Raw genomic sequence first — 25,557 nt, 5'->3', positions numbered from 1 at the left:
AGGACCTTCTCCCTTTTTCTACCACTGTCATTGGTACAAATATGTACCACCACTTCCGGCTGCTCCCCCTCCCTTTTCAGGATATTGTGGACTTGTGCAGAAACATCATGGACCCGGGCACCTGGGAGGCAGACTGAAGAGGATGGTAGCAGGATAGGGGACTCTATAGTCGAGGGACAGATGTGCTTTTCACGTCCACAGAATCGCCTATCTGTCCCCCTGACTATAGAATCCCCAATTCTGCTGCCATCCTCTTCAGGTCCCTACGGTTCTGAGCTACAGGGCCAGACTCAGTGCCAGAGGCATGGCTGCTGTTGCTTTCCCCAGATAGGTCTCCCCCACCGCCACAGTACACAAAACGGAGTAATTGTTATTGAGGGGTATGGCCCACAGGGGTGCTCTCCACTATCTGATGTTCTCTCTTCCCTCTCCTGACAGTCACCCATTTAACCGTCTCCTGTAGCCTTGGGGTGACTACCTCCCTGTAGCTCCTGTCTGTAACTGCTTCACTTTCCCTAACAAGTCAAAAGTCATCGAGCTGCAGCTCTAGTTCCCCAGCACGGTTTCTAAGGAGCTGTATCTTGATGCACCTGGTGCCGATGTGGCCATCGGGGAGGCTAGGAGTCTCCTGGAAATCCCACATCTGACACCCAGAACAGAACACTGTAGACATGTCCCCTATTCTTTCTAGTGTTAAATAAGAAATAAGGAATGAACCTACCTTCTTGCCTTGCCTCTGCCTGTTCTCGACGAAGCCTTGTTGAGCCAAAGCCTGACAATTCTGACTCAAGACTATTCTGATAATGACCGCTCCGCTAGGCAATGCTTCTTTTTAAAGAGACTGGGTTTTTAAAAATCTTCTCCAGACCTGTGCGGGAACGCTTCTGTTGCAACTTGGTATAGAGCTTGATGCTGTCTGCGACAGAAAGACATTGGTGCACAAAAGAGTGTGCAGTCTTAACAGCGAGTCACTTTTCTTGTGATCGCAGGACATTGGTGGTGTGGAATGTTGCAAGTCCCAATTCATTAGTTTATTGGTGAACGGCGGGAAAACTGCGGGCCATAGTCATACAGAGGACTAGCTGCAGTGTTGCCTTTTTGAAGCTGACCGAGGCAGGTGTTGGAGTCGGGGGCTTCACTGGAGTGCCGGAGGCAGTGTTGCGTGGCAAAATGCTGGAGTCGGTGCTGCATCTCTTCCATCCCCACCCTGTGTTTGCTTGGCTGAAGACGAGTATGCTGTGTTCGACTGCGGACTGCTGCAACATTCATAGTCTCAGGGACTTGGACTGTATCTACTGCTGTCTTGTGTGTGCTATATGTGCCTTGTGCTGTGTATGATTGTTGGTACTATGTTTTGTACCTTGGCCCTGAAGTAACACTTGTTTCATTTGGCTGTATTCATGGGTATTCATGTATGGCTGAATGACAATTAAACCTGAACTTGAACTGCTACCCTGAGATTCATTATCTTGTAGGCATTCACAGTAGGACAAAAACACAATACAATCAATGAAAAACTACATACAAAGACTAACAAGCAACCAATGTGCAAAAGAAGACAAATTGTTCAAATATATTAAAAATAAATAAATACTGAGAACTTGAGTTGTAGAGTTGTGATGTGGGACCTAAGGCTCCTGTACCTCCTTCCCAATGTTATTAGCGAGAAGGGAGCCTGGCCTGATTAGTGGGGATCCTTGATCGATTCTCCTTTCTTGTGGCAGCGCTCCTTGTAAATGTGCTCAATGGTGGGGAGGGCTTTTTTGTGATGAACTGGGCTATATCGCCACTTTCTGTAGCCTTTTCTAATCCTGGGTATTGGTGTTTCTGTACCAGAGCATGTACAACCAGTTAGGATACTACTGATCAGTACACTGTATGTATCTGTTCAGTATGATAAGAATTACGTATTTATTTATGGAAAATCAGCACACAAATGGCCTGGCTCACTGGTAGTGTAAAGTGTTGTGCTAGCCACTACACTACTATGCCGTTAAGTACTCTGTAACCTCAGATTTCCATTTCTTGGTTCTGATGGTTGGCACAGTAGCATAGTGGTTAGCACAATGGTTTACTGTACGAGTGTCACAAGTTCAGTTCCCGCTGCTGTATGTAAGGAGTTTGTACGTTATCTGAGTAAACACGTGGGTTTCCTCCAGGTGCTCTGGTTTCCTCCCACAGTCCAAATGCATACTGATTGTTAGGTTAATTGGTCATTGTAAGTTTTTCCGTGATTAGTCTGGAGTTAAATCTGGGTGGCATGACTCAAAGGGCTGGAAGGATCTATTTCACACTGTATCTCAATAAATAAAATAAAATCACTTCCTCTTTTTCATCTGCCCATCATCCCTCACCTATCCCCCACCAACAGTTGCTCCACTCCTCTCCCACCGCTATTTTTATGTTTGCTATCTGCCCTCCTTCCATGTCTCAACTCAAACCCTGACTGTCCATTTCTCTCCATCGATGCTGCCTGACCTTGCTGAGTTCATCCAACATTTTGTGTGTTGCACCAGACTGCAGCATCTGCAGATTCCTGTATCTCCATTATTTCTCACTGGTCACAGGTAGCAGGTCGGAATAAGGCCCAAATATAAGATAAAGGAGGAAAGAAACTTGCATTTCTATTCCATTTTTCACATCCCTTTTTATTCCAAAACACTTCCCAGGGAGTAAATCACTTTTCCGTGTTGCTTCTCTTTGCTGCAATGTGACGAGCAGTAGCCTGCCTTTGCCCTGCAAAATTCCATAGTCTGGTGGTGATGACCTTTGAGGAACAGATATCAGCTCTGCCCTATGAAATCAACCTCGTAGTTCGTGCACCCGCATCTCCCGTTTCTACCTTCTACCCAAGATCCACAAACCCGCTTGTCCAGGTAGACCCATTGTTCCAGCTTGTTCCTGCCCCACTGAACTCATATCTGCATACCTCAACTCTGTTTTATTTCCTCTAGGTCAGTCCCTTCCTACCTACTTCTGTGACACTTCACAAGCTCTTTACCTTTTCAATGATTTCAAATTCCCTGGCCCCCATCATCTTGTTTTTAACTATGGATGTACACATCCCTGTACACATTCATCCCTCACCAGGAAGGCCTCAACCCTCTCTGTTTTTTTCTGGACACCAGACCTAACCAGTTCCCCTCCACCACCACTCTCCTCTGTCTAGTGGAACTTGTCGTCAATCTTAGTAATTTCTCCTTTGGCACCTCCCACTTCCTCAGACAAAAAGGTGTAGCCATGGGCATTCACGTGGGTCCCAGCTATGCCTGCCTTTTTGTCGGCAATGTGGTACAGTCTATTTTCTAAACCTATACTAGTGGCTATCCCCCACTTTTCTTACACTACATTGACGACTGCATTGGTGCTGCTTCCTGCACACATGCGGAACTCGTCAACTTCATCCATTTTGTCTCCGACTTCCACCCTACCCTCAAATTTACCTGGTCCATTTCCGACACTTTCTTCCCCTTTCTCAATCTCTCTGTCTCTTTCTCTGGAGACAACTTACCTACTGATATGTATTATAAACCCACGGACTCTCACAGCTACCTGACTATCTCTTCCCACCCTGTTACTTGTATAAACACCACCCCCCTCTCTCAATTCCTCCACATTTGCTCTCAGAATGAGGCTTTTAGTTCCAGAATGAAGGAGATGTCCACTTCCTTCAAAGAAAGAGGCTTCCCTTCCTCCACCATCAACACCTCTGTCATGCGTATCTCTTCCATTTCGCGCACGTCTGCTCGCACCCCATCCTCCCACCACCCTAACAGGGATAGGGTTCCTCTTGTCCTCACCTACCACCCCACCAGCCTCTGCGTCCAACACGTAATTCTCCACAACATCTGCCATCTCCAACGGCGTCCCACCACCAAGCACCTTTCCCTCCCCCCACTATCTGCTTTCTGCAGGGATCGCTCCCTATGCAACCCCATTCTCCATTCATCCCTCCCCACTGAGTTGCCTTCTGGCACTTATCCTTGCAAGTGGAACAAGTGTTACACCTCCCCTTACACCTCCTACCTCACTACCATTCAGGACCAGGTGAGGTGACACTTCACTTGTGAGTCTTTTGGGGTCATATACTGTGTTGGTGCTCCCTGTGTGGCCTTCTGTATATCGGTAAGACCCAATGTATATTAGGAGACCACTTCGCCAAACACCTACACTCCGTCTACCAGAAGAAGTGGGATCTCCCAGTGGCCATCCAGTTTAATTCCACTTCCCATTTCTATTCCGATATGTCTATCCATGGCCTTCTCTACTGTCTCAATAAGGCCACACTCAGGTTGGAGGAACAACACCTTATATTTTGTCTGGGTAGCCTCCAAAATGATGCCCCCCCCCACCCACCATTCCACATCCCCTTTTCCCTCTCTCACCTTATCTCCTTGCCTGCCCATTGCCTTCCTCTGGTGCTCCTCCCCTTATTTCTTTCTTCTATGGCATTCTGTCCTCTCCTATTAGATTCCCCCGTCTCCAGCCCAGTATCTCTTTCACCAATCAGCTTTCCATCTCTTTATTTCACCCCTCCCCCTCCTGGTTTCACCTATCACCTTGTGTTTCTCCCTTCCCTCCACCCACCTTTTGACTCTACTCCTCATTTTTTTTTCTTCAGTTGTGCTAAAGGGTCGGCCAGAAATGTCGACTGTAATCTTTTTCATAGATGCTGCCTGGTCTACTGAGTTCCTCCAGCATTTTGTGTTTCATTAAATGTACACAGCTTCTGTGAGCAAGTGGAAGGGGAAGAGAAGTCTAACTGTTCCAAGTCCCCCATTCTGTGTTAATACTTAATGCCTGTTACGCCACTGGTATATAGGGCAGCATCTGGTAGTGTTCAGGGCTTCCTTCATCACGTCAGTAGTGTCCTCTCAGTCTTCACTGCTGTCAGTCATGCAAGTACCGGGTGGAGACTCAGGAATACTGTCGCACTCAGATGTAGAAGGATTCTTCATTGCTGTTTCCGTAACAGTTTTGTTTTACCAGTCAGGGTTGTTAGCTCTGAACTGAACTGCCTGAACCTGGACAACCAGTGGACCACTCTTAGTCTGGCCTTTACTCTTTGATCTCTTTGGCAGGTGACCTTACCAAGAGCTAACGCATAAAGCCCTGACTCCAACCAACATAGCTCTCCGGGTCATTGAGGCACATAAGCCTCCAAACCCACTGACGAGGTCCTACAGGAGGATTCAATGTTAATAACTCTGATAGTTCTTATTCATTTGGTTATGTGGATCCAGTAAGAATGCAGCCCACTGAACCAATGGCTGACACCATGAAAGATTGATATTCGTTTAGACACAGATATGAACATGAGGGATGTGCATCATGTGCAGACAATGGATTGGGCCATCATTTAATTGGGCAGCTGCTTATTTAGGCCAACTCTTAAAGACCAAAAACTAATTGGGAAAGTAGCCAGAATTTCCTTCATTTATTTGGACACTATGCCGCTAATTGGGGCAGGAGACTGTTGCCAAACAATTTTTAGCTAGCATCAGATGTGTGTGGCTGTGTGACCAATAGACCTACACCATACTTTGAAAGCACAGTTTTTAAATAGTTATGTGTATTTGTATTCAAAAAAGCAGTGATTTGTTTCACTGTTAGTTGGAGAGAAATAAGCAGTAAGACAATTCAGAACCGTTTTGCTCACTGCAGTTTCAAGCAGTCAGGCTTGGAGATGCCACAAACGACTGGGCATGAAAATAAAACTACTTCACTACTTCAAGTTAAGAACTACAAAAAAATTTGAAGGTATCGACAATCGTCTTGAGTGTTACATAGAAACATAGAAAATAGGTGCAGGAGTAGGCCATTCGGCCCTTCGAGCCTGCACCGCCATTTATTATGATCATGGCTGATCATCCAACTCAGAACCCTGCACCAGCCTTCCCTCCATACCCCCTGATCCCTGTAGCCACAAGGGCCATATCTAACTCCCTCTTAAATATAGCCAATGAACTGGCCTCAACTGTTTCCTGTGGCAGAGAATTCCACAAATTCACCACTCTCTGTGTGAAGAAGTTTTTCCTAATCTCGATCCTAAAAGGCTTCCCCTTTATCCTCAAACTGTGACCCCTCATTCTGGACTTCCCCAACATCGGGAACAATCTTCCTGCATCTAGCCTGTCCAATCCCTTTAGAATTTTATACGTTTCAATCACATTCCCCCTCAATCTTCTAAATTCCAACGAGTACAAGCCCAATTCATCCAGTCTTTCTTCATATGAAAGTCCTGCCATCCCAGGAATCAATCTGGTGAACCTTCTTTGTACTCCCTCTATGGCAACGATGTCTTCCCTCAGATTAGGGGACCAAAACTGCACACAATACTCCAGGTGTGGTCTCACCAAGGCCTTGTACAACTGCAGTAGTACCTCCCTGCTCCTGTACTCGAATCCTCTTGCTATAAATGCCAGCATACCATTCGCCTTTTTCACCGCCTGCTGTACCTGCATGCTCACTTTCAATGACTGGTGTATAATGACACCCTGGTCTTGTTGCACCTCCCCTTTTCCTAATCGGCCACCATTCAGATAATAATCTGTTTTCCTATTTTTGCCACCAAAGTGGATTACTTCACATTTATCCACATTAAATTGCATCTGCCATGAATTTGCCCACTCACCCAACCTATCCAAGTCACTCTGCATCCTCTTAGCATCCTCCTCACAGCTAACACTGCCACCCAGCTTCGTGTCATCCGCAAATTTGGAGATGCTGCATTTAATTTCCTCATCCAAGTCATTAATATATATTGTAAACAACTGGGGTCCCAGCACTGAGCCTTGCGGTACCCCACTAGTCACCGCCCGCCATTCTGAAAAGGTCCCGTTTATCCCACTCTTTGCTTCCTGTCTGCTAACCAATTCTCTATTCACATCAATACCTTACCCCCAATACCGTGTGCTTTAAGTTTGCACACTAATCTCCTGTGTGAGACCTTGTCAAAAGCCTTTTGAAAATCCAAATATACCACATCCACTGGTTCTCCCCTATCCACTCTACTAGTTACATCCTCAAAAAATTCTATGAGATTCGTCAGACGTGATTTTCCTTTCACAAATCCATGCTGACTTTGTCCGATGATTTCACCGCTTTCCAAATGTGCTGTTATCACATCTTTGATAACTGACTCCAGCAATTTCCCCACCACCGACATTAGGCTAACCGGTCTATAATTCCCCGGTTTCTCTCTCCCTCCTTTTTTAAAAAGTGGGGTTACATTAGCCACCCTCCAATCCTCAGGAACTAGTCCAGAATCAAACGAGTTTTGAAAAATTATCACTAATGCATCCACTATTTCTTGGGCTACTTCCTTAAGCACCCTGGGATGCAGACCATCTGGCCCTGGGGATTTATCTGCCTTTAATCCTTTCAATTTACCCAACACCACTTCCCTACTAACATGTATTTCGCTCAGTTCCTCCATCTCACTGGACCCTCTGTCCCCTACTATTTCTGGAAGATTATTTATGTCCTCCTTAGTGAAGACAGAACCAAAGTAATTATTCAATTGGTCTGCCATGTCCTTGCTCCCCATAATCAATTCACCTGTTTCTGTCTGTAGGGGACCTACATTTGTCTTTACCAGTCTTTTCCGTTTTACATATCTATAAAAGCTTTTACAGTCAGTTTTTATGTTCCCTGCCAGTTTTCTCTCATAATCTTTTTTCCCCTTCCTAATTAAGCCCTTTGTCCTCCTCTGCTGAACTCTGAATTTCTCCCAGTCCTCAGGTGAGCCACTTTTTCTGGCTAATTTGTATGCTTCTTCTTTGGAATTGATACTATCCCTAATTTCTCTTGTCAGCCACGGGTGCAGTACCTTCCTTGATTTATTCTTTTGCCAAACTGGGATGAACAATTGTTGCAGTTCATCCATGCAACCTTTAAATGCTTGCCATTGCGTATCCACCGTCAATCCTTTAAGTGTCATTTGCCTGTCTATCTTAGCTAATTCATGTCTCATACCTTCAAAGTTACCCCTCTTTAAGTTCAGAACCTTTGTTTCTGAATTAACTATGTCACTCTCCATCTTAATGAAGAATTCCACCATATTATGGTCACTCTTACCCAAGGGGCCTCTCACAACAAGATTGCTAATTAACCCTTCCTCATTGCTCAAAACCCAGTCCAGAATAGCCTGCTCTCTAGTTGGTTCCTCGACATGTTGGTTCAAAAAACCATCCCGCATACATTCCAAGAAATCCTCTTCCTCAGCACCTTTACCAATTTGGTTCACCCAATCTACATGTAGATTGAAGTCACCCATTATAACTGCTGTTCCTTTATTGTCCACATTTCTAATTTCCTCTTTACTACCATCTCCGACCTCACTACTACTGTTAGGTGGCCTGTACACAACTCCCACCAGCGTTTTCTGCCCCTTAGTATTTTGCAGCTCTACACATATCGATTCCACATCTTCCCGGCTTATTTCCTTCCTTTTTATTTCGTTAATCTCCTCTTTAACCAGCAACGCCACCCCACCTCCTTTTCTTTCATGTCTATCCCTCCTGAATATTGAATATCCCTGAACGTTGAGCTCCCATCCTTGGTCACCCTGGAGCCATGTCTCTGTGATCCCAACTATATCATAATCATTAATAACAATCTGCACTTTCAATTCATCCACCTTGTTACGAATGCTCCTTGCATTGACACACAAAGCCTTCAGGCGCTCTTTTACAACTCTCTTAGCCCTTATCCAATTATGTTGAAAAGTGGCCCTTTTTAATGCTTGCCCTGGATTTGTCGGCCTGCCACTTTTACTTTTCTCCTTACTACTTTTTGCTTCTACCCTCACTTTACACCCCTCTGTCTCTCTGCACTCGTTCCCATCCCCCTGTTGTGAACTAACCTCCTCTCACCTAGCCTCTTAATTTGATTCCCACCCCCCAACCATTCTAGTTTAAAGTCACCTCAGTAGCCCTCGCTAATCTCCCTGCCAGGATATTGGTCCCCCTAGGATTCAAGTGTAACCCGTCCTTTTTGTACAGGTCACGCCTGCGCCAAAAGAGGTCCCAATGATCCAAAAACTTGAATCCCTGCCCCCTGCTCCAATCCCTCAGCCACGCATTTATCCTCCACCTCATCGCATTCCTACTCTCACTATCGCGTGGCACAGGCAGTAATCCCGAGATTACTACCTTTGCGGTCCTTTTTCTCAACTCCCTTCCTAGCTCCCTATATTCTCCTTTCAGGACCTCTTCCCTTTTCCTACTTATGTCATTGGTACCTATATGTACCACGACCTCTGGCTTCTCACCCTCCCACTTCAGGATATCTTGAACACGATCAGAAATATCCCAGACCCTGGCACCAGGGAGGCAAACTACCATCCGGGTCTCTGGACTGCGTCCACAGAATCGCCTATCTGACCCCCTTACTATCGAGTCCCCTATCACAACTGCCCTCCTCTTCCTTGCCCTACCCTTCTGAGCTACAGGGCCGGACTATGTGCCAGAGGCACGGCCACTGTCGCTTCCCCCGGGTAAGCTGTCCCCCACAACAGTACTGAAACAGTACAATGAAAATGAAGATTTGGAGGATGCAATCGATAGCATTTTATGAAGGCAGTTCAAAGATAGTCTGATTTTGTTTATTTACAGTTAAGAGAACATGGCAGCGGCATTTGTAGTCAATCACAAGAATGAGGCAATTTTATAGTACTGTAGTAATATTGATTGTGTTCTAATTTATTCTGTATTTCATTTAAATACATAATTTGTTACCCAGTTAAGTGGTAGTTTGTCTCTTCATAACTTTTAAGAATTTCCATGAAACTTCAGCTAATTAAGCAAAATATACTGATCCCGATGTGTCCCAATTGACCAGAATCCACTGTATTTCATTTGGCATCATGATCAGCACAGAGATTATGGTCTGAAAAGCATGTTCCTGTGCTGTACTGTTCTGTTTGAAGGCACATTGCTTTAAGTGTTCAAAAAATATATGGTGGAAGTACTCAGCAGTCGGGTAGATGCTGCCTGACTGCTGAGTTTTATATCTGATTTACAGGATCCATCTCATTTTTAAACATGCTGCAGATACTGGAAATCCAGAGTAACACACACAAAATGCTGGAGAAACATGGCAAGTCAGGCATCTAGAGAGGAATAAACAGTCAAAGTTCCAGCCTGGGACCCTTCATTAGGACTGTCTCTGAGTTTCCAGTTATTAAGTCGTAAAAGCAGAGCAAAACAATTCAGGGGTCTCATTTCCAAAAAGCAAAATCAAATGCCGGGAAATCCTGCCTTTTACAAAGTCATCAAAGCATTGAGAGAATTGTGACATGACAGAACCGAAATCATGCTGAGAAACAAAACAAAGATTTACAATCGTGCACCTTGGGTTGATTGAATGGCTGCCCTCTTTTGTAGTAGTATTCTTTAATGGCAAGATGAGAAGGTTGATGAGGTTGTGGTTTGTGGTAATACATCATTGAACTCCTCTGGATTTATATAACCAAATGGAAAAGAACCTACCAAAGAAATGTGCAGAGCTATTGACATTGAATTAGGGACTTTCAACTGAAACCATCTGTTTTGGACTTTTCTTCACCTTCAAGCTTGCTGACAGGAGCTGCTTGTATTTAATGTATCGTCATTCAAGTTCCATGCTGTTTGCTGGTGATATTAAACCTGATTCTGATACCTTATTATGTACCATGTTGTATGACGTAGGTGATCATGGTCCCATGACCACGATTATTCCTGGCAAATTTGCCTACAGAAGTGATTTGCCATTGCCTTCTTCTGGGCAGTGTCTTTGCAGGACGAGTAACCCCAGCCATTGTCAATACTCTTCAGAGATCCAGTAGGGGAATAAGATTTGGCCTTTTGAAATTGTTCCTCTTCAGTAATGTCTGCATTCTATGATGCCATACTTACAGTAGAGAGTGTATTAGATTGGTTGAGGTACGGAGCTTCTGCTTTTAGATTTTGTAAAACTAACCAGCTCCATTATGGGCATTAGCCTCTGCAGTATCCAGGATGTCTTCTAGGAGTGATGCCTCAGGAAAGTGGTGTCCATCATTAAGGACCCTCATCACCCAGGACATTCCCTCTTCTCATTGCTACCATCAGGAAGGATATTTGGAAGCTGAAGACACACACTCAATCATTCAGGAACAGCTTCTTCCTCTCTCCCATCTGATTTCTGAATGGACACTACCTCACTACTTTTTTTAATTTCCAATTTTTTTGTGCTGCTTATTTACTTTATTTATATATACTGCTTATTAATATATATTAAATAAAGTAAAAATCAGTGCAAAAAAAATTGGAAATTAAAAAAGTATGGTAGTGTTCATATATATAAAACTACTGTTTTCTTTTCCTCCCTATGATCATGTATTGCAGTGTAAACAAATTTCACAACACCTGCTGGTAATGTTAAACCTGATTCTGATTCCTCAGTGGACCATCGACTTCCTCATTGTGAACCTTACTTATCTCATAGCAAGATTGTTATCCAATGATGCATATGAAAGAGAGGCCACTACACCGTAAACTACTTAAAATTATATTTTTTTAATAATTAGTACAACAAATTTGAAAGCTCATTTGGTAGCTGTGAAATCCCAGTACAACTGCACTGTACTGTTATATGTTAATCCACATGCTGACTCTTATCTAGCCTTCCTCTCGCTGCCAGATTGTTTACGTTCTACACTTCCTCCACCACCTATCTTTCCGTCCTGCCCCCACTCCAAAATCCCATTAAAACTTCAAATGCTGGGAACTTGGGACTACCTACCATCAAGGACATATGTATAGAAAAATGCTGGAAAAAGGGCCAGCAACATCATGAAGGATCCCACCCACCCTGCTCAAGCACTGTTTGTCCCATTCCCATCAGAGAGGATGCGACATAGCATCCACACCAGGACCACCAGACTCAGAACAGTTACTTTACCCAAGCAGTAAGGCTGATTAACACCTCCACCCACTAACCCACCCCTTCACACCCCCAATCACCACTACTTTATCATTTCCTGTCAGTCACCTTATATGCATATATTCCTATACCTAGCATCACCTTATGGACATAAAACTAAACTATGTATATAAACCATATTGGCCATTTATATTTGTTGTGTTTTTTTATTATTATGTTCTTTATATATAATGGACTCAGGGTTGAGATTTTTGATTGGAGAAAGGCTAACTTTAAGGAGATGCAAAAGGATTTAGAAGGAGTGGATTGGGACAATTTGTTTTATGGGAAGGATGTAATAGAGAAATGGGGGTCATTTAAAGGTGAAATTTTGAGGGTACAGAATCTTTATGTTCCTGTTAGGTTGAAAGGAAAGGTTAAAAGTTTGAGAGAGCCATGGTTTTCAAGGGATATTGGAAACTTGGTTCGGAAAAAGAGAGAGATCTACAATAAATATAGGCAGTATGGAGTAAATGAGGTGCTCGAGGAATATAAAGAATGTAAAAAGAATCTTAAGAAAGAAATTAGAAAAGCTAAAAGAAGATACGAGGTTGCTTTGGGAAGTAAGGTGAAAATAAATCCAAAGGGTTTCTACAGTTATGTTAATAGCAAAAGGATAGTGAGGGATAAAATTGGTCCCTTAGAGAATCAGAGTGGACAGCTATGTGTGGAGCCAAAAGAGATGGGGGAGATTTTAAACAATTTCTTTTCTTCGGTATTCACTAAGGAGAAGGATATTGAATTGTGTAAGGTAAGGGAAACAGATAGGGAAGTTATGGAAAGTATGATGATTAAAGAAAAGGACGTATTGGCGCTTTTAAGGAATATAAAAGTGGATAAGTCTCTGGGTCCTGACAGGATATTCCCTAGGACCTTGAGGGAAGTTAGTGTGAAAATAGCAGGGGCTCTGACAGAAATATAGTCATAGTCATACTTTATTGATCCTGAGGGAAATTGGTTTTCGTTACAGTTGCACCAACCAAGAATAGAGTATAAATATAGCAATATAAAACCATAAATAATTAAATAGTAATATGTAAATTATGCCAGGAAATAAGTCCAGGACCAGCCTATAGGCTCAGGGTGTCTGACCCTCCAAGGGAGGAGTTGTAAAGTTTGATGGCCACAGGCAGGAATGACCTCCTATGATGCTCTGTGTTGCATCTCGGTGGAATGAGTCTCTGGCTGAATGTACTCCTGTGCCCAACCAGTACATTATGTAGTGGATGGGAGACATTGACCAAGATGGCATGAAACTTGGACAGCATCCTCTTTTCAGACACCACCGTCAGAGAGTCCAGTTCCATCCCCACAACGTCACTGGCCTTACGAATGAGCTTGTTGATTCTGTTGATGTCTACTACCCTCAGCCTGCTGCCCCAGCACACAACAGCAAACATGATCACACTGGCCACCACAGACTAGTAGAACATCCTCAGCATCGTCCAGCAGGTGTTAAAGAACCTCACTCTCCTCAGGAAATAGAGACGGCTCTGACCCTTCTGGTAGAAATATTTCAAATGTCATTAGAAACAGGAATGGTGCCGGAGGATTGGCTCATGTTGTTCGATTGTTTAAAAAGGGTTCTAAGAGTAAACCTAGCAATTATCGGCCTGTGAGTTTGACGTCAGTGGTGGGTAAATTCATGGAAAATATTCTTAGAGATGACATATATAAGTATCTGGATGGACAGGGTCTGATTAGGAACAGTCAACATGGATTTGTGTGTGGAAAGTCATGTTTGACAAATCTTATTGAATTTTTTGAAGAAGTTACTAGGAAAGTTGACGACGGTAAAGCGGTGGATGTTGTCTATATGGACTTCAGTAAGGCTTTTGACAAGGTCCCACACGGAAGGTTAGTTAGGAAGGTTCAATCGTTAGGTATTAATATTGAGGTAGTAAAATGGATTCAGCAGTGGCTGGATGGGAGACGCTAGAGAGTAGTGGTGGATAACTATTTGTCAAATTGGAGGCCGGTGACTAGTGGTGTACCTCAGTGATCTGTACTGGGTCCAATGTTGTTTGTCATATACATTAATGATCTGGATGATGGGGTGGTAAACTGGATGAGTAAGTATGCAGATGATACTAAGATAGGTGGAGTTGTGGATAATGAAGTAGGTTTTCAAAGCTTGCAGAGAGATTTAGGCCGGTTAGAAGAGTGGGCTGAAAGATGGCAGATGGAGTTTAATGCTGATAAATGTGAGGTGCTACATTTTGGTAGGACTAATCAAAATAGGATATACATGGTAAATGGTAGGGCATTGAAGAATACAGTAGAACAGAGGGATCTAGGACTAATGGTGCATAGTTCCCTGAAGGTGGAATCTCATGTGGATAGGGTGGTGAAGAAAGCTTTTTGTATGCTGGCCTTTATAAACCAGAGCATTGAGTATAGGAGTTGGGATGTAATGTTAGAATTGTACAAGGCATTGGTGAGGCCAAATTTGGAGTATTGTGTACAGTTTTGGTCATCAAATAATAGGAAAGATGTCAACAAAATAGAGAGAGTACAGAGAAGACTTACTAGAATGTTATCTGGGTTTCATCACCTAAGTTACAGAGAAAGGTTGAACAAGTTGGGTCTTTATTCTTTGGAGCGTAGAGGGTTGAGGGGGGACTTGATAAAGGTATTTAAAATTATGAGGGGGATAGATAGAGTTGACGTGGATAGGCTTTTTCTATTGAGAGTAGGGGAGATTCAAACAAAAAGGACATGAGTTGAGAGTTAAAGGGCAAAAGTTTAGGGGTAACATGAGGGGGAACTTCTTTACTCAGAGAGTGGTAGCTGTGTGGAACAAGCTTCTAGCAGAAGTGGTTGAGGCAGGTTCGATATTATCATTTAAATTTAAATTGGACAGCTATATGGACAGGAAAGGAATGGGCTGAGTGCAGGTCGGTGGGACTAGGTGAGAGTGAGCGTTTGGCGCAGACTAGAAGCCTGTTTCTGTGCAGTAATTGTCATATGGTTTATCTTATTGTATTTTTTGTGCTGCAGCAGAACCAGAGTAACAATTATTTTGTTCTCCTTTACACTTGTGTACTGAAAATGACATTAAGCAACCTTGAATCCTGAGCTTGTACAGGAAATGTTCTCTTTACCACCATTGGAATTAAGTGATATCACTTTGTCACTCCACTGTCAGTGAAACACAGAACAGTACATGCAGTACAGGCTTTTCAGACCATTATTTTGTGCTAACCTTTTAACCTGTTTCAGGATTATTCTGACCCTTGCCTCCTGCATAGCACTCCATTTTTCTATCATCCATGTGCCTATCTAAGAGTCTTATAAATGTCCCTAATGTATCTGCCATCATTACCATCCCAGGGCATTTCACACATCCACCTCTTCCTGTGTGTGAAAAAGAACACCTACCTCTGACATCCCCACCACCCCCCAATCCTTGCCTCTAAACAACATAAAATTTTAAACACCAGGTCTGCAGATGCTGGAAATCCAAAGCAAAACATACAAACTGCCCCTTTGTGTTGGCCATTTCTGCTCTGGGGAAAGAGGTCTCTGGGTATCCACTCTGCCCATCCCTCTTGTCATCTTGTACATAAAAATCAAGTCGCCTCTCATCCAAAGACAAAAGCCCTAGCTCACTCAACCTTTTCTTATAAGCCATACTCTCTAATCCAGGTAGCTGGGTTGTAAAAGGATGTCAAATGTGAGGCAAAGAGGGAAGAGAAGAATATAGTATGCGTGGTTCTGCTTTGTTTCAATTGGTGTCTTGGTCAGAAAAACACCTCAGTTGGAGAAATAGCAGAACTGTTTTGTAACTAAGGTTGTGTTTTCTTATTTACCCAGAGCCCAATTTGTTGAATGGGACAGCACACAGTGTTAACAAACGTGGAGTGAAGAAACGTGATTTGGACTGTGCACAGCTCCGCGAGATCGTCTGCGACCTGGTGCCACACATTCGCATTGCTCATGTCCTTCCAGCGAAGAGCGAGGCCCTGTCTGATGCAGTAAGTGACCTTACCTAGACCACAATTTAAAATTCAAAGTACATTTATTATCAAAGTATGCATACCATATACAGCCTTGCGAGTCATCCCCTTACAGGCAGTGACTAAACAAACCCAATAGAATCCATCAAAAAAAACAAATCCTGCAAACAATCGAGGTAAGAAAATAGCATTCAGAAATGAAGTTCACAGAAGTCTCTGGCCTTTCCAATCTGGCCTGGCACTTAAATCATCCAAACCATGGGTCATTCTTTGTTCACAGACCCAGGCCCTGACACTTCAATACTCTCATGAACCCGGGCCCACCGGCTTGATTCAGCTCATACCTGACCTTTCCAATTCATTCTACATATGTATGTATCTATTTATGTATTGATTTATTCATTGATTCCTTAATTAATTCACTGAGATGCAAAACAGAATAGGCCCTCTGGCCCTTCGAGCCACACCACCCAACAGCCCCCAGTTTAATTGTAGCCTGATCATTGGACAATTTACAGTGACCAATTAACCTACCAACCAGTAAATCTTTGGACTGTGGGAAGAAACCGGAGCACCCGGAGGAAACCCACGCGGTCACGGGGAGGATGTACAAACTCCTTACAGACAATGACAGGAATTGAACCCGGATCACCTGTACCATGAAGCATTGCACTAACCACGATGCTACAGTGCTACCCCATCTTGGATCTAGTGATCATAATTCAGCCTGGTGCTTAAATCGATCAGACCTCTGGTCTTTTCTCGCTCGGGCCCAAGCCATGACTTGGTTCTGCCACATCGACCCGCCTCCAATTCCGCTCCAGCCATGAGCAAACTTTGGCTCATTCCCTGCTCTTGTTCCTGGCCTAAGCCGCCCTGATTCAGCCTGTGCATGTTCATTGGCTCAACTGGTCTTTGCAAGTATTAATATTTCATATTCAAAGTATATTTATTATCAAAGTATGTATACCATATTCAATCTTGAGATTCATCTTCGTGCGGGCAGCCACAAAACCAAGAAACACAATAGAATCTATTAAAAAAAAACTCAATTCAACTAATACTATCAAACATCCAATGTGCGAAAAAAGAACAAATCATGCAAACGATAAAAAAGTAAACAAATAAAACATAGAACATGAGCTGCAGAGGTCCTGAAAGTGAGTCCACAGCCGTAGCCAGGAGCCAGTTCTTTGAATGTGCCCCTCCCCCATCTTTATCATACACTCTCATAGAATGCTAACCAAGCCATACAAACTTTTTTCCTATGCCTAGTCAATAGTCAGTGGGATTTAAAGGAGCAAATTTGCAAAAAGATAGCCAGCACTTGCCAGGAAATATGAAGTTATGGTAGTAGGTGGCTTTAGCTTTCCACATTGACTGGGACTTCCCTACTGTAATAGGACTGGGTGGGATAGTGTTTGTTAAATGCATTCAGAAAGGTTTCCTTAATCTATACCTGGAGATCCCAACTAGAGAGAGTGCGATACTGGGTCTCCTCTCGGGGAACGAGACAGGACAGTGACAGAAATGTGTGTAGGGAACACTTTGGATCTAGTGATCATAATTCCATTAGTTTCAAGATAATTAAGGATGGGATGGGATCTTGTGTTGGGATTGTAAACTGGAAGAAGGCCAGATTGGATGGTATCAGAAAGGATCTGCCAGGTGTGAATGGCTGTTTTCCGGCAAAGGGGCGCTTGATAAATGGGAACCTTCAAAGGTGGAAATATTAAGGGTACGGAGTCTTAGAATAAAAACCAAGCCAGCAGGTTTGGGGAACCTTGGTTATTGAGTGAATATTGAAGCTCTGGTAAAGAAAAAGAAGGAGCCTCATGTCACGTATAAGCAGTTAGGATCAAATGTGGTGTTTGAGGAGTCTAAGAAATATAAGAGAATACTTAAGGGAGAAATTAGGAGGGTTAAAAGAGGACATGACTTGCTCTTCCGGACAAGGTGAAAGGGAATTCCAAGGGCAGGTAGCTGGAAGTAGGCTGACATGGACTAGGTGGGCCTGAAGGAGCTGCTTCTGTGCTGATGTGCTCTGTGACTCTGACTCAAGCTCTGGTTCTGATGTATTTTCCCCCATTTAATCTACAGTAATTGGTAACTGAACCTTGCCTAGATGGAAATGATCTTATCTATTTAACCATCATTATTACGTGCCATGTCATATGACTAGGGCGATCATGGTCTTTCTGTGACCATGATTGTTCTTGGCAAGTTTTTCCAAATGGAAGTGGTTTGCCATTGCCTTCTTCTGGACAGTGTCTTTGCGAGATGGGTGACTCACAGCCATTATCAATACTCTTCAGAGATTGTCTCCCTGACATCAGTGGTCACATAACCGGGACTTGCGATATGCACCGGCTGCTCATATGACCATCTACTACCTGCTCCCATTGCTTCACGTGACCCTGATCTGGGTGGTTGGGGGGGGGGGGGGTGGGCTAAGCAGGTGCTGCACCTTGCTCAAGGGTGACCTGCAGTCTATCGGAGGAAAGGAGCGCCTTACACCTCCTCTGGAAGAGATGTATCTCCACCCCGCCACTGGGTTTACTGTTCATTTAGTTATTTGACTTTGAACTTGTCCACCAACTCCAATTTTGCCTTGCCTCCTCTGTTTTAATGTAAGTCTTACCGTATACTGTAAGTCTTTCATCTCTGATACTCTTCTCCAGTGTTCTAGCAATGCAGGTAACTGGCCATTTGGTGGGGAGGATGTTCCCTATGGTGGGGGAGTCTAGGACCAGAGTACACAGCCTCACAATACAGGGGTGTCCTTCTGGAACGGAAATGAGGAAGAATTTATCAAAGTAGTGAATCTGTGGAATTCATCACCACAGGTGGCTATGGAGGCCAAGTCATTGAGTATATTTAAGGCAGAGGTTGATAGTTTCTTGATTAGTCAGGGCATGAAGGGATACGAGGAGGAGGCAGGAGACTGGGACTGACAGGGAAATGGATCGGCCATGATGAAATGGCGGAGAAGACTTGATGGGCCAAATAGCCTAATTCTGCTCCTATATTGTATGGTCTTATTCTGGCCCAACGACCCATGCCGCCCACTTACACGTATGTAACAAATGAATCTACTAACCCATATGTCTTTGGAATATGGAAGGAAATTGGAGCACCCAGAGGAAGCCCATGCAATCATGGGGAGAATGTACAAACTCCTTGCAATCAATGTTGAAAATTGAATGGAGGTCACAGGCACTGCAATAGAGTTAGGCTGACCACCACCCTATGTGCTATTGTGCTGCCCTATATTCTCAAATCCATTACGTATATAGCTAGCTTTTTTAGGGTGTGGAGTAACCATTGGTATATTCTCTTCAGCTCTATTAATTACAAGTTGGGTTGTCCTGTTGTGTTAATTATTGTTGTACTAACTCCTGATTCACTGATCATGTGTTTGAATAAACAGCAGTTGTCTAAATCATTGAAGACTTTGTCCAGGATCTTTCAGAAGCATGCTTTTAGCCACATCTGCTAATGTCATCTGGCACTGTAGAAGAGGTCCATGGACGACTCTGGAGTCCAAACTGATAATTGCTCCAAGCAGCACACACAAAATGCTGGATGAACTCAGTAGGTATCTCTGTAAGGGATAAATAGCTAATGTTTTGGTTCAAGCCCCTTCATCGGACTGGAAAGGAAGTGGGTAGCCAGAATAAGGTGGTGGGGGAGGTAAAGAAGAACTTCCCCTCTTACTCTGCCTTCTTCCCCCTTTCTTTCCAGTCCTAATGAAGGGTTTCAGCCGAAAAGTTGATTATTCATTCCCTTCCATAGATTCCTGCTGAGTTCCTCCAGCATTTTGCTCTGGTTTCAGAACCTCTTGTGTTTGTCTAGAAAGGAGAGTTTGTACCTTTTATGTTCCTAATCATAGTACTTCATTACCTAGAGCAGGAGTTCCCAACCTTTTTTATGCCATGAATCCTAACCATTAACGAGGGGTCTTTGGACCCCAGGCTGGGAACCCCTGTCCTAGAGATAGGAGACCAAGGGGGAGATTTGATTGATGTATAACAAAATTATGAGGGGTATAGAATAGAGTAAATGCAAGCAGGATTTTTCCACTGAATTTGGGTGGGAGTGCAATCAAAAATCATGGGTTTAGGGTGAAAGGTGAAAAGTTTAAGAGGAACACGAGGGATGTGAGAGTGTGGAATAACTTGCCAGCGCAAGTGGTGCATGCAAGCTCAATTTCAACATTTAAGTTTGGATAGGTATGTGGGTGGTAGGAGTATGGAGGGCTATGGTCTTGGTGCAGGTCGATGGGAGTCGGCAGTTTAAACAGTTTGGCACAGACAATTTGGGCCAAAGGGCCTTTTTTCTGTGCTGTTCTTCTTTATGACTCTACAGAAAAATACGATAAGTGGAGAATGGTTGCATCAGGCTTGATCTTTTGCAGTATGGTACTGGTGGGCTTGATTTATGCAAGGTGGTGAAGAAAAGTACATGGACATTCCTCAACTTAGCCCTACTCTGCCTCAGAAGATCACCATCGTGATGTGTGGCTTTGCAGATCAACAGGGTGAGACATGTTGCCGATTCCCAGGTCAAGGAAATAGGTTGCAGGAGTGATAGTACGATTGTGAACCTCCCTAATCTTTTCACTGGTGATGGCCACCGTCAGATTTCATTAATCCCACCCCAGTCAAGTTGTAAACTTAGTCCCTGTTACCCTTACTGGCATCGCAGTCAACAGGAAATTGAGAGGGTGAAGTATGAGGTGACCATAATACATAACAGCATAATTAGGCCATTCAACCCATTGAATCTCTTCCGTCTTTCTATCATGGCTGATATATTATCACCCTCAACCTCATTCTCCTGCCTACTCCCCATTACCTTTGATGCCCTTACTGAACATGAGTCTATCAACCTCTGCTTTAAAATATACCAAATGGCTTGGTCTCAACTGCTGTCTGTGGCAATGAATTCCACAGATTCTCTACCTTCTGGCTCAAGGAATTCCTCCTCATCTATGTTCTGAAGGGATGTATTTCTGTTCTGAGGCTGTGGCATCTGGTCCTAGACTCCCCTACTATAGGAAGCATCCTCTTCATGTCCACTCCATCTAGGCCTTTCAATATTTGATAGGCTTCATTCTTCTAAACACCAGCAAGTACAGGCCCAAAGTTATCAACACTTCTCTTAAATTTCTTGAAATCATTCTTGTGAATATCATCAGTACATCTTTTCTAAGTTAAGTGGGCCAAAACTGCTCACAATACTCCCAAGTGCAGACTGCCCAATGCCTTATAAAGCCTCAGCATTAAATCCTTGCTTTTATATTCAGTCCTCTCGAAATGAGTGCTGACATTGCATTTGCCTTCCTTCAGAATCAGAATCATGTTTATTATCACCGGCATGTGATGTGAAATTTGTTAACTTAGCAGCAGTAATTCAATGCAATACAAAATCTAGCAGAGAGAGAAAAGATAATAATAAATAAACAAGTAAATCATATTGGAATAGATTTTAAAAAACATACAAAAACAGAAATTCTGTATGTTAAAAAAAGTGAGGTGAGTGTCCAAAGATTCAATGTCCATTTAGGGAAGAAGCTGTTTCTGAATTGCTGAGTGTGTGCCTTCAGACTTCTGTACCCACTACCACTACCTGATGGTAACAGTGAGAAAAGGGCATGCCCTGGATGCTGGAGGTCCTTAATAATGGACGCTGCCTTTCTGACACACCGCTCCTTGAAGATGTCCTGGGTACTTTGTAGCCTAGTCGTTGTGGCAATCCCTCGAGTTCAAGGATGATGGTCTTCGTTCTGAAGAAGTGGCCCACAGAGCGAAGACACCTATGCGTGGATTTGTTTAACGTGTACTTGATGTTGTGCTCCAAGAAGCACACGATCCTCAAAGATCTTGACACCCAGGAACCTGAAACTGCTCACTCTCTCCTCTTCTGATCCCTCTATGAGGATTGGTATGTGTTCCTTCGTCTTACCCTTTCGGAAGTCCACAATCAGCTCTTTCGTCTTACTGACGTTGAGTGCCAGGTTGTTGCTGCGACACCATTCCACTAGTTGGCATATCTCACTCCTGTACGCCCTCTTGTCACCACCTGAGATTCTACCAACAATGGTTGTATCGTCCCCAAATTTATACAGATGGTATTTGAGCTGTGCCTAGCCACACAGTCATGTGTATACAGAGAGTAGAGCAGTGGGCTAAGCACACACTCCTGAGATGCGCCAGTGTTGATCATCAGCGAGGAGGATACCGCCAACTCAACCTTCGAGTTAACCTTTAGGGAATTCTGCATGAGGACTCCCAAGTCCCTTTGCATCTCTGATTTTTGAATTTTTTCCCCGTTCAGAAAATAGTCTACACCTGTATTCCTTCCTAAAGTGCATGACCATGCACTCCCCTACACTGTATTTCATCTGCCACTTCTTTGCCCATTCTTTTAATATACAGTAAGTCCTTTTACAAACTCCCTACTTCCTCAACACTATCTGCCCATCCATCTATCTGTGTATCATACTCAAAATTTGGCCTCAAAGTCATCAATTCCATTATCCAAATCCATTGACATATAACTTGAAAAGCAGTGGTCCCAACAGCGACCCCTGTGGAACATCAGTAGTCACCGGCAGACCATCATTGTAGACCCCACCCCCTTCCTCCTAACAGCAAGTCAACTGTGATTCCATTTTGCATTGTCACCCTCAATCCTTACGGATGAGCTTGCCCACAGAAGCTTGACAAAGGTCTTGCTAACATCCTATGGGCAATGTCTACACCACTGCCCTCGTCAATCTTTTCAGTCACATTCTCAAAATATAAACTTAAGTAAGACATAATCTCCCAAAAAGTCATTCTGATTTTCCCTAGTAACTCCTTACCTTTCCAAATATAAATATGGCCTGCCCACAGAGTCCTTTCCTGTGGGTTCTATGGTACCATATACTATTACAGCACAAGTGATGCAGATTCAATTCTGCTGCTGTCTGGAGGGAGTTTATACGTTCTCTCCGTGACCACTTGTGTATCCTCAGAGTGCTCACAGTTTCCTCCCACGTTCCAAAGGTTAGTAACATTGGTCACATGGGTGTAATTGGTTGGCAGGGGCTTGTTAGGCCAGAAGATCCTGTTACTGTGATGTACTGCTAATTAATTTTTTTTTAAATTCAGAGCACTGTAATTCCCTGACTTGCCCTTACAGCCCTCCTTAATCATCAGCCTTCCCTCAGTCTTTGGTATTTTGCCATTGATAAAGGAAAACACAAAAAATCTTTCCCAGGGCTTCAGCAATATCCTCCTTTACTTCCCACAACGTCCCAGGATGATGAAGGATCATGGCCCGAAACTGGTTATTCCTTTCCATGGATGTTGCCTGACCTGCTGAGTTCCTCCAGCATTTTGTGTGTGTTGCTCTGGATTTCCAGAATCTTTTATCTCTTAAAATAATCTGGTTAGAGGTTTATCCATAAAACATAGGAGCAGAATTGGGCCATTTGGCCCATCAAATATGGTCCTGCCATTCCATCATGGCTGATTTCTACCCCATTCTCCTGCTTTCTCCCCATAATCTTAGACATCATTACTTATCAAGAGCCTATCAATCTCCACTTTAAGTATACCCAATGACTTGCCTCCATAGCCGTCCGTGCCAATGAATCCCACAGATTCACCACTCTCTAGATAAAGAAATTGCTCCTCAACTCTGTTTTAGGGGGATGTCCTTCTATTTTGTGCTCTTCAAGTCTGCCGATACCGCCTTCATAATGTCAGTATGCTTCAGGATATCATCATTCTCCTTTCTGAACCCACTGGCGTCCAGGTCCTTAAAATGCAAACAAAGTATTCATTAAGGCCTTGCCCATCTCCTGTGGCTCCATGCAGATAATATAGGTATCTGTTTTCAAAACGTTCCATTACCAGAGAAAAGAACGTGTCTCCAAATTAGTTCTATCTGAAAAACTTGGCTGTGCATCAACTTCTTCCCTGCTAATTACGCGTTTTACTGGAGGGGATTTCACATGGCAATGTTAAAATAAAACAACCAGAAATGCATCATAAATATTTGTAATCATACTGGTCTCCATCAGGGGAGAGACAATAGTCCAGTAGAAGTGGATGTAAACAATAATTTAAACTCCTAGATGTGTTTTTGTGTTAATGAAGAAGCCTCTGAGACCTCCTGAGACACCCACGACAACTACTACATTTTGGAGTTGTGATTTTTAAAAAACATTATTTGCAGTTTAGTAATATTTGTAAACTAATGTCTTTTGTCTTAATTGGATTTTGAGTTTGTTATCAGACAGGCAAATAGAAATATTTCACCAAGTAAAATTGGTGTCCTAATCCCACTGGAAGGCTACGGTAATAGTGGTTAGCACAGCAATTTACAGCGCCAGTGATCGCCAATTGGGGTTCAATTCCCAACACTTTCTTCAAGGAGTTTTTTATATTCTCCCCAAGGTGTCTGGATGCTGCGATTTCCTCTCCACATTCAGAATCAAAATCAGGTTTAATATCGCTGGCATATGTCATGAAATTTGGCAACTTTATGCAGCAGTACATAATAATAGAGAGGGAAAAACCTGTGAATTACCCCAGTAGGTGGGGGGGGGGGGGGGTGTATCGTGCAATAAAAAAGTAGAAATAAAAAAGTAATGAGGTTCATGGTTTTAATGTTCATTCAGAAATTGGATGGCAGAGGGAAAGAAGCTGTTCCTGAATCGTTGAGTGTGTGCCTTCAGGCTCCTGTACCTCCTTACTGATGGTAGCAATGAGAACAAGGATTTTTTTTAAAAACCTGAGTGATGGGAGTCCTAAATGATCGACGCTGCCTTTTTGAGGCACCATCCCTTGAGGATATCCTGGATACTACAGAGACTAGTGCCCATGATGGAGCTGGCAAAGTTTACAACTCTCTGCAGCCTACTTCAATCCTGTGCAGTAGCTTCTCCCCCACCCACCCCGTACCAGATGGTGATGCAGCAGGTTAGAATTCGATGGACATGGGAGGAAGCATGGCGACACTGGAGGGCTGCCTCACACTGCACTGGATGTTTCCATGTTTTGAGGTACAGAACATGTGACAAAGCTAGCCTTTCGTCTCCTCTCTGCACCTTGTGGCACATTCAGTAGCAACCTTGCCATCTCTTTAGCATTTCTTGTAGTGTTTTTTTTAATATATATATATATATATTGCTAGCTCAACGCTCAACCCAGCACAGATGGAAAGCGTGCAAGGAGCCGGCTGGATTTGAACCTTGGACCATTTGCCTCAAAGTCCAGTGCTGATGCCACTATGCCACCAGCTGGTACTTCATCTTTCTTTACATCCCTACTTTTTTGGTTTATTCATGTTCCACAGGGTTGGGGAATTGAATCGATTAGCATAAACACGGGATGCAATCCTTATTTCAGTATTAATGCAGCATAAATTCCAAATGAGCACATCTTCAGATATCCTATAGCCTGTCTGCCTCTGGAAACAAGTTCATATGGATCGCAATCCCTCCCCACCATCTGAGTATATTTTTCCTTTCCTATCCATAATGGGCAGGAATCTTGCTAGCACTCTCCCTGTTCAGCAATGCCATAATTGCAATGTCCAGACAATTCAACATTCCCAGAAAAATCTGAAGTATTTGTGGGACATACAGAGAGGGAAT

General features: G+C 43.4%; 1 protein-coding gene across 3 annotated transcripts in view; it reads left to right on the top strand.

The window, feature by feature from the left end:
- LOC140206209 (BTB/POZ domain-containing protein 7-like) overlaps window positions 1-25,557 on the top strand; it is a 172,867-nt gene that overhangs the window by 106,118 nt on the left and 41,192 nt on the right. For all 3 annotated transcript variants that reach the window (XM_072274518.1, XM_072274519.1, XM_072274521.1), the window contains one exon: window positions 15,763-15,923. In XM_072274518.1, the coding sequence (XP_072130619.1) occupies window positions 15,763-15,923 (161 nt within the window). The remainder of the gene's footprint in view (window positions 1-15,762; window positions 15,924-25,557) is intronic.

This window comes from Mobula birostris, chromosome 12, assembly GCF_030028105.1.
Source record: "Mobula birostris isolate sMobBir1 chromosome 12, sMobBir1.hap1, whole genome shotgun sequence".
Classification (NCBI taxonomy): domain Eukaryota; kingdom Metazoa; phylum Chordata; class Chondrichthyes; order Myliobatiformes; family Myliobatidae; genus Mobula; species Mobula birostris.
Note: the sequence above shows the minus strand (reverse complement) of the source record. Positions and strands in the feature narration are given on the sequence as shown.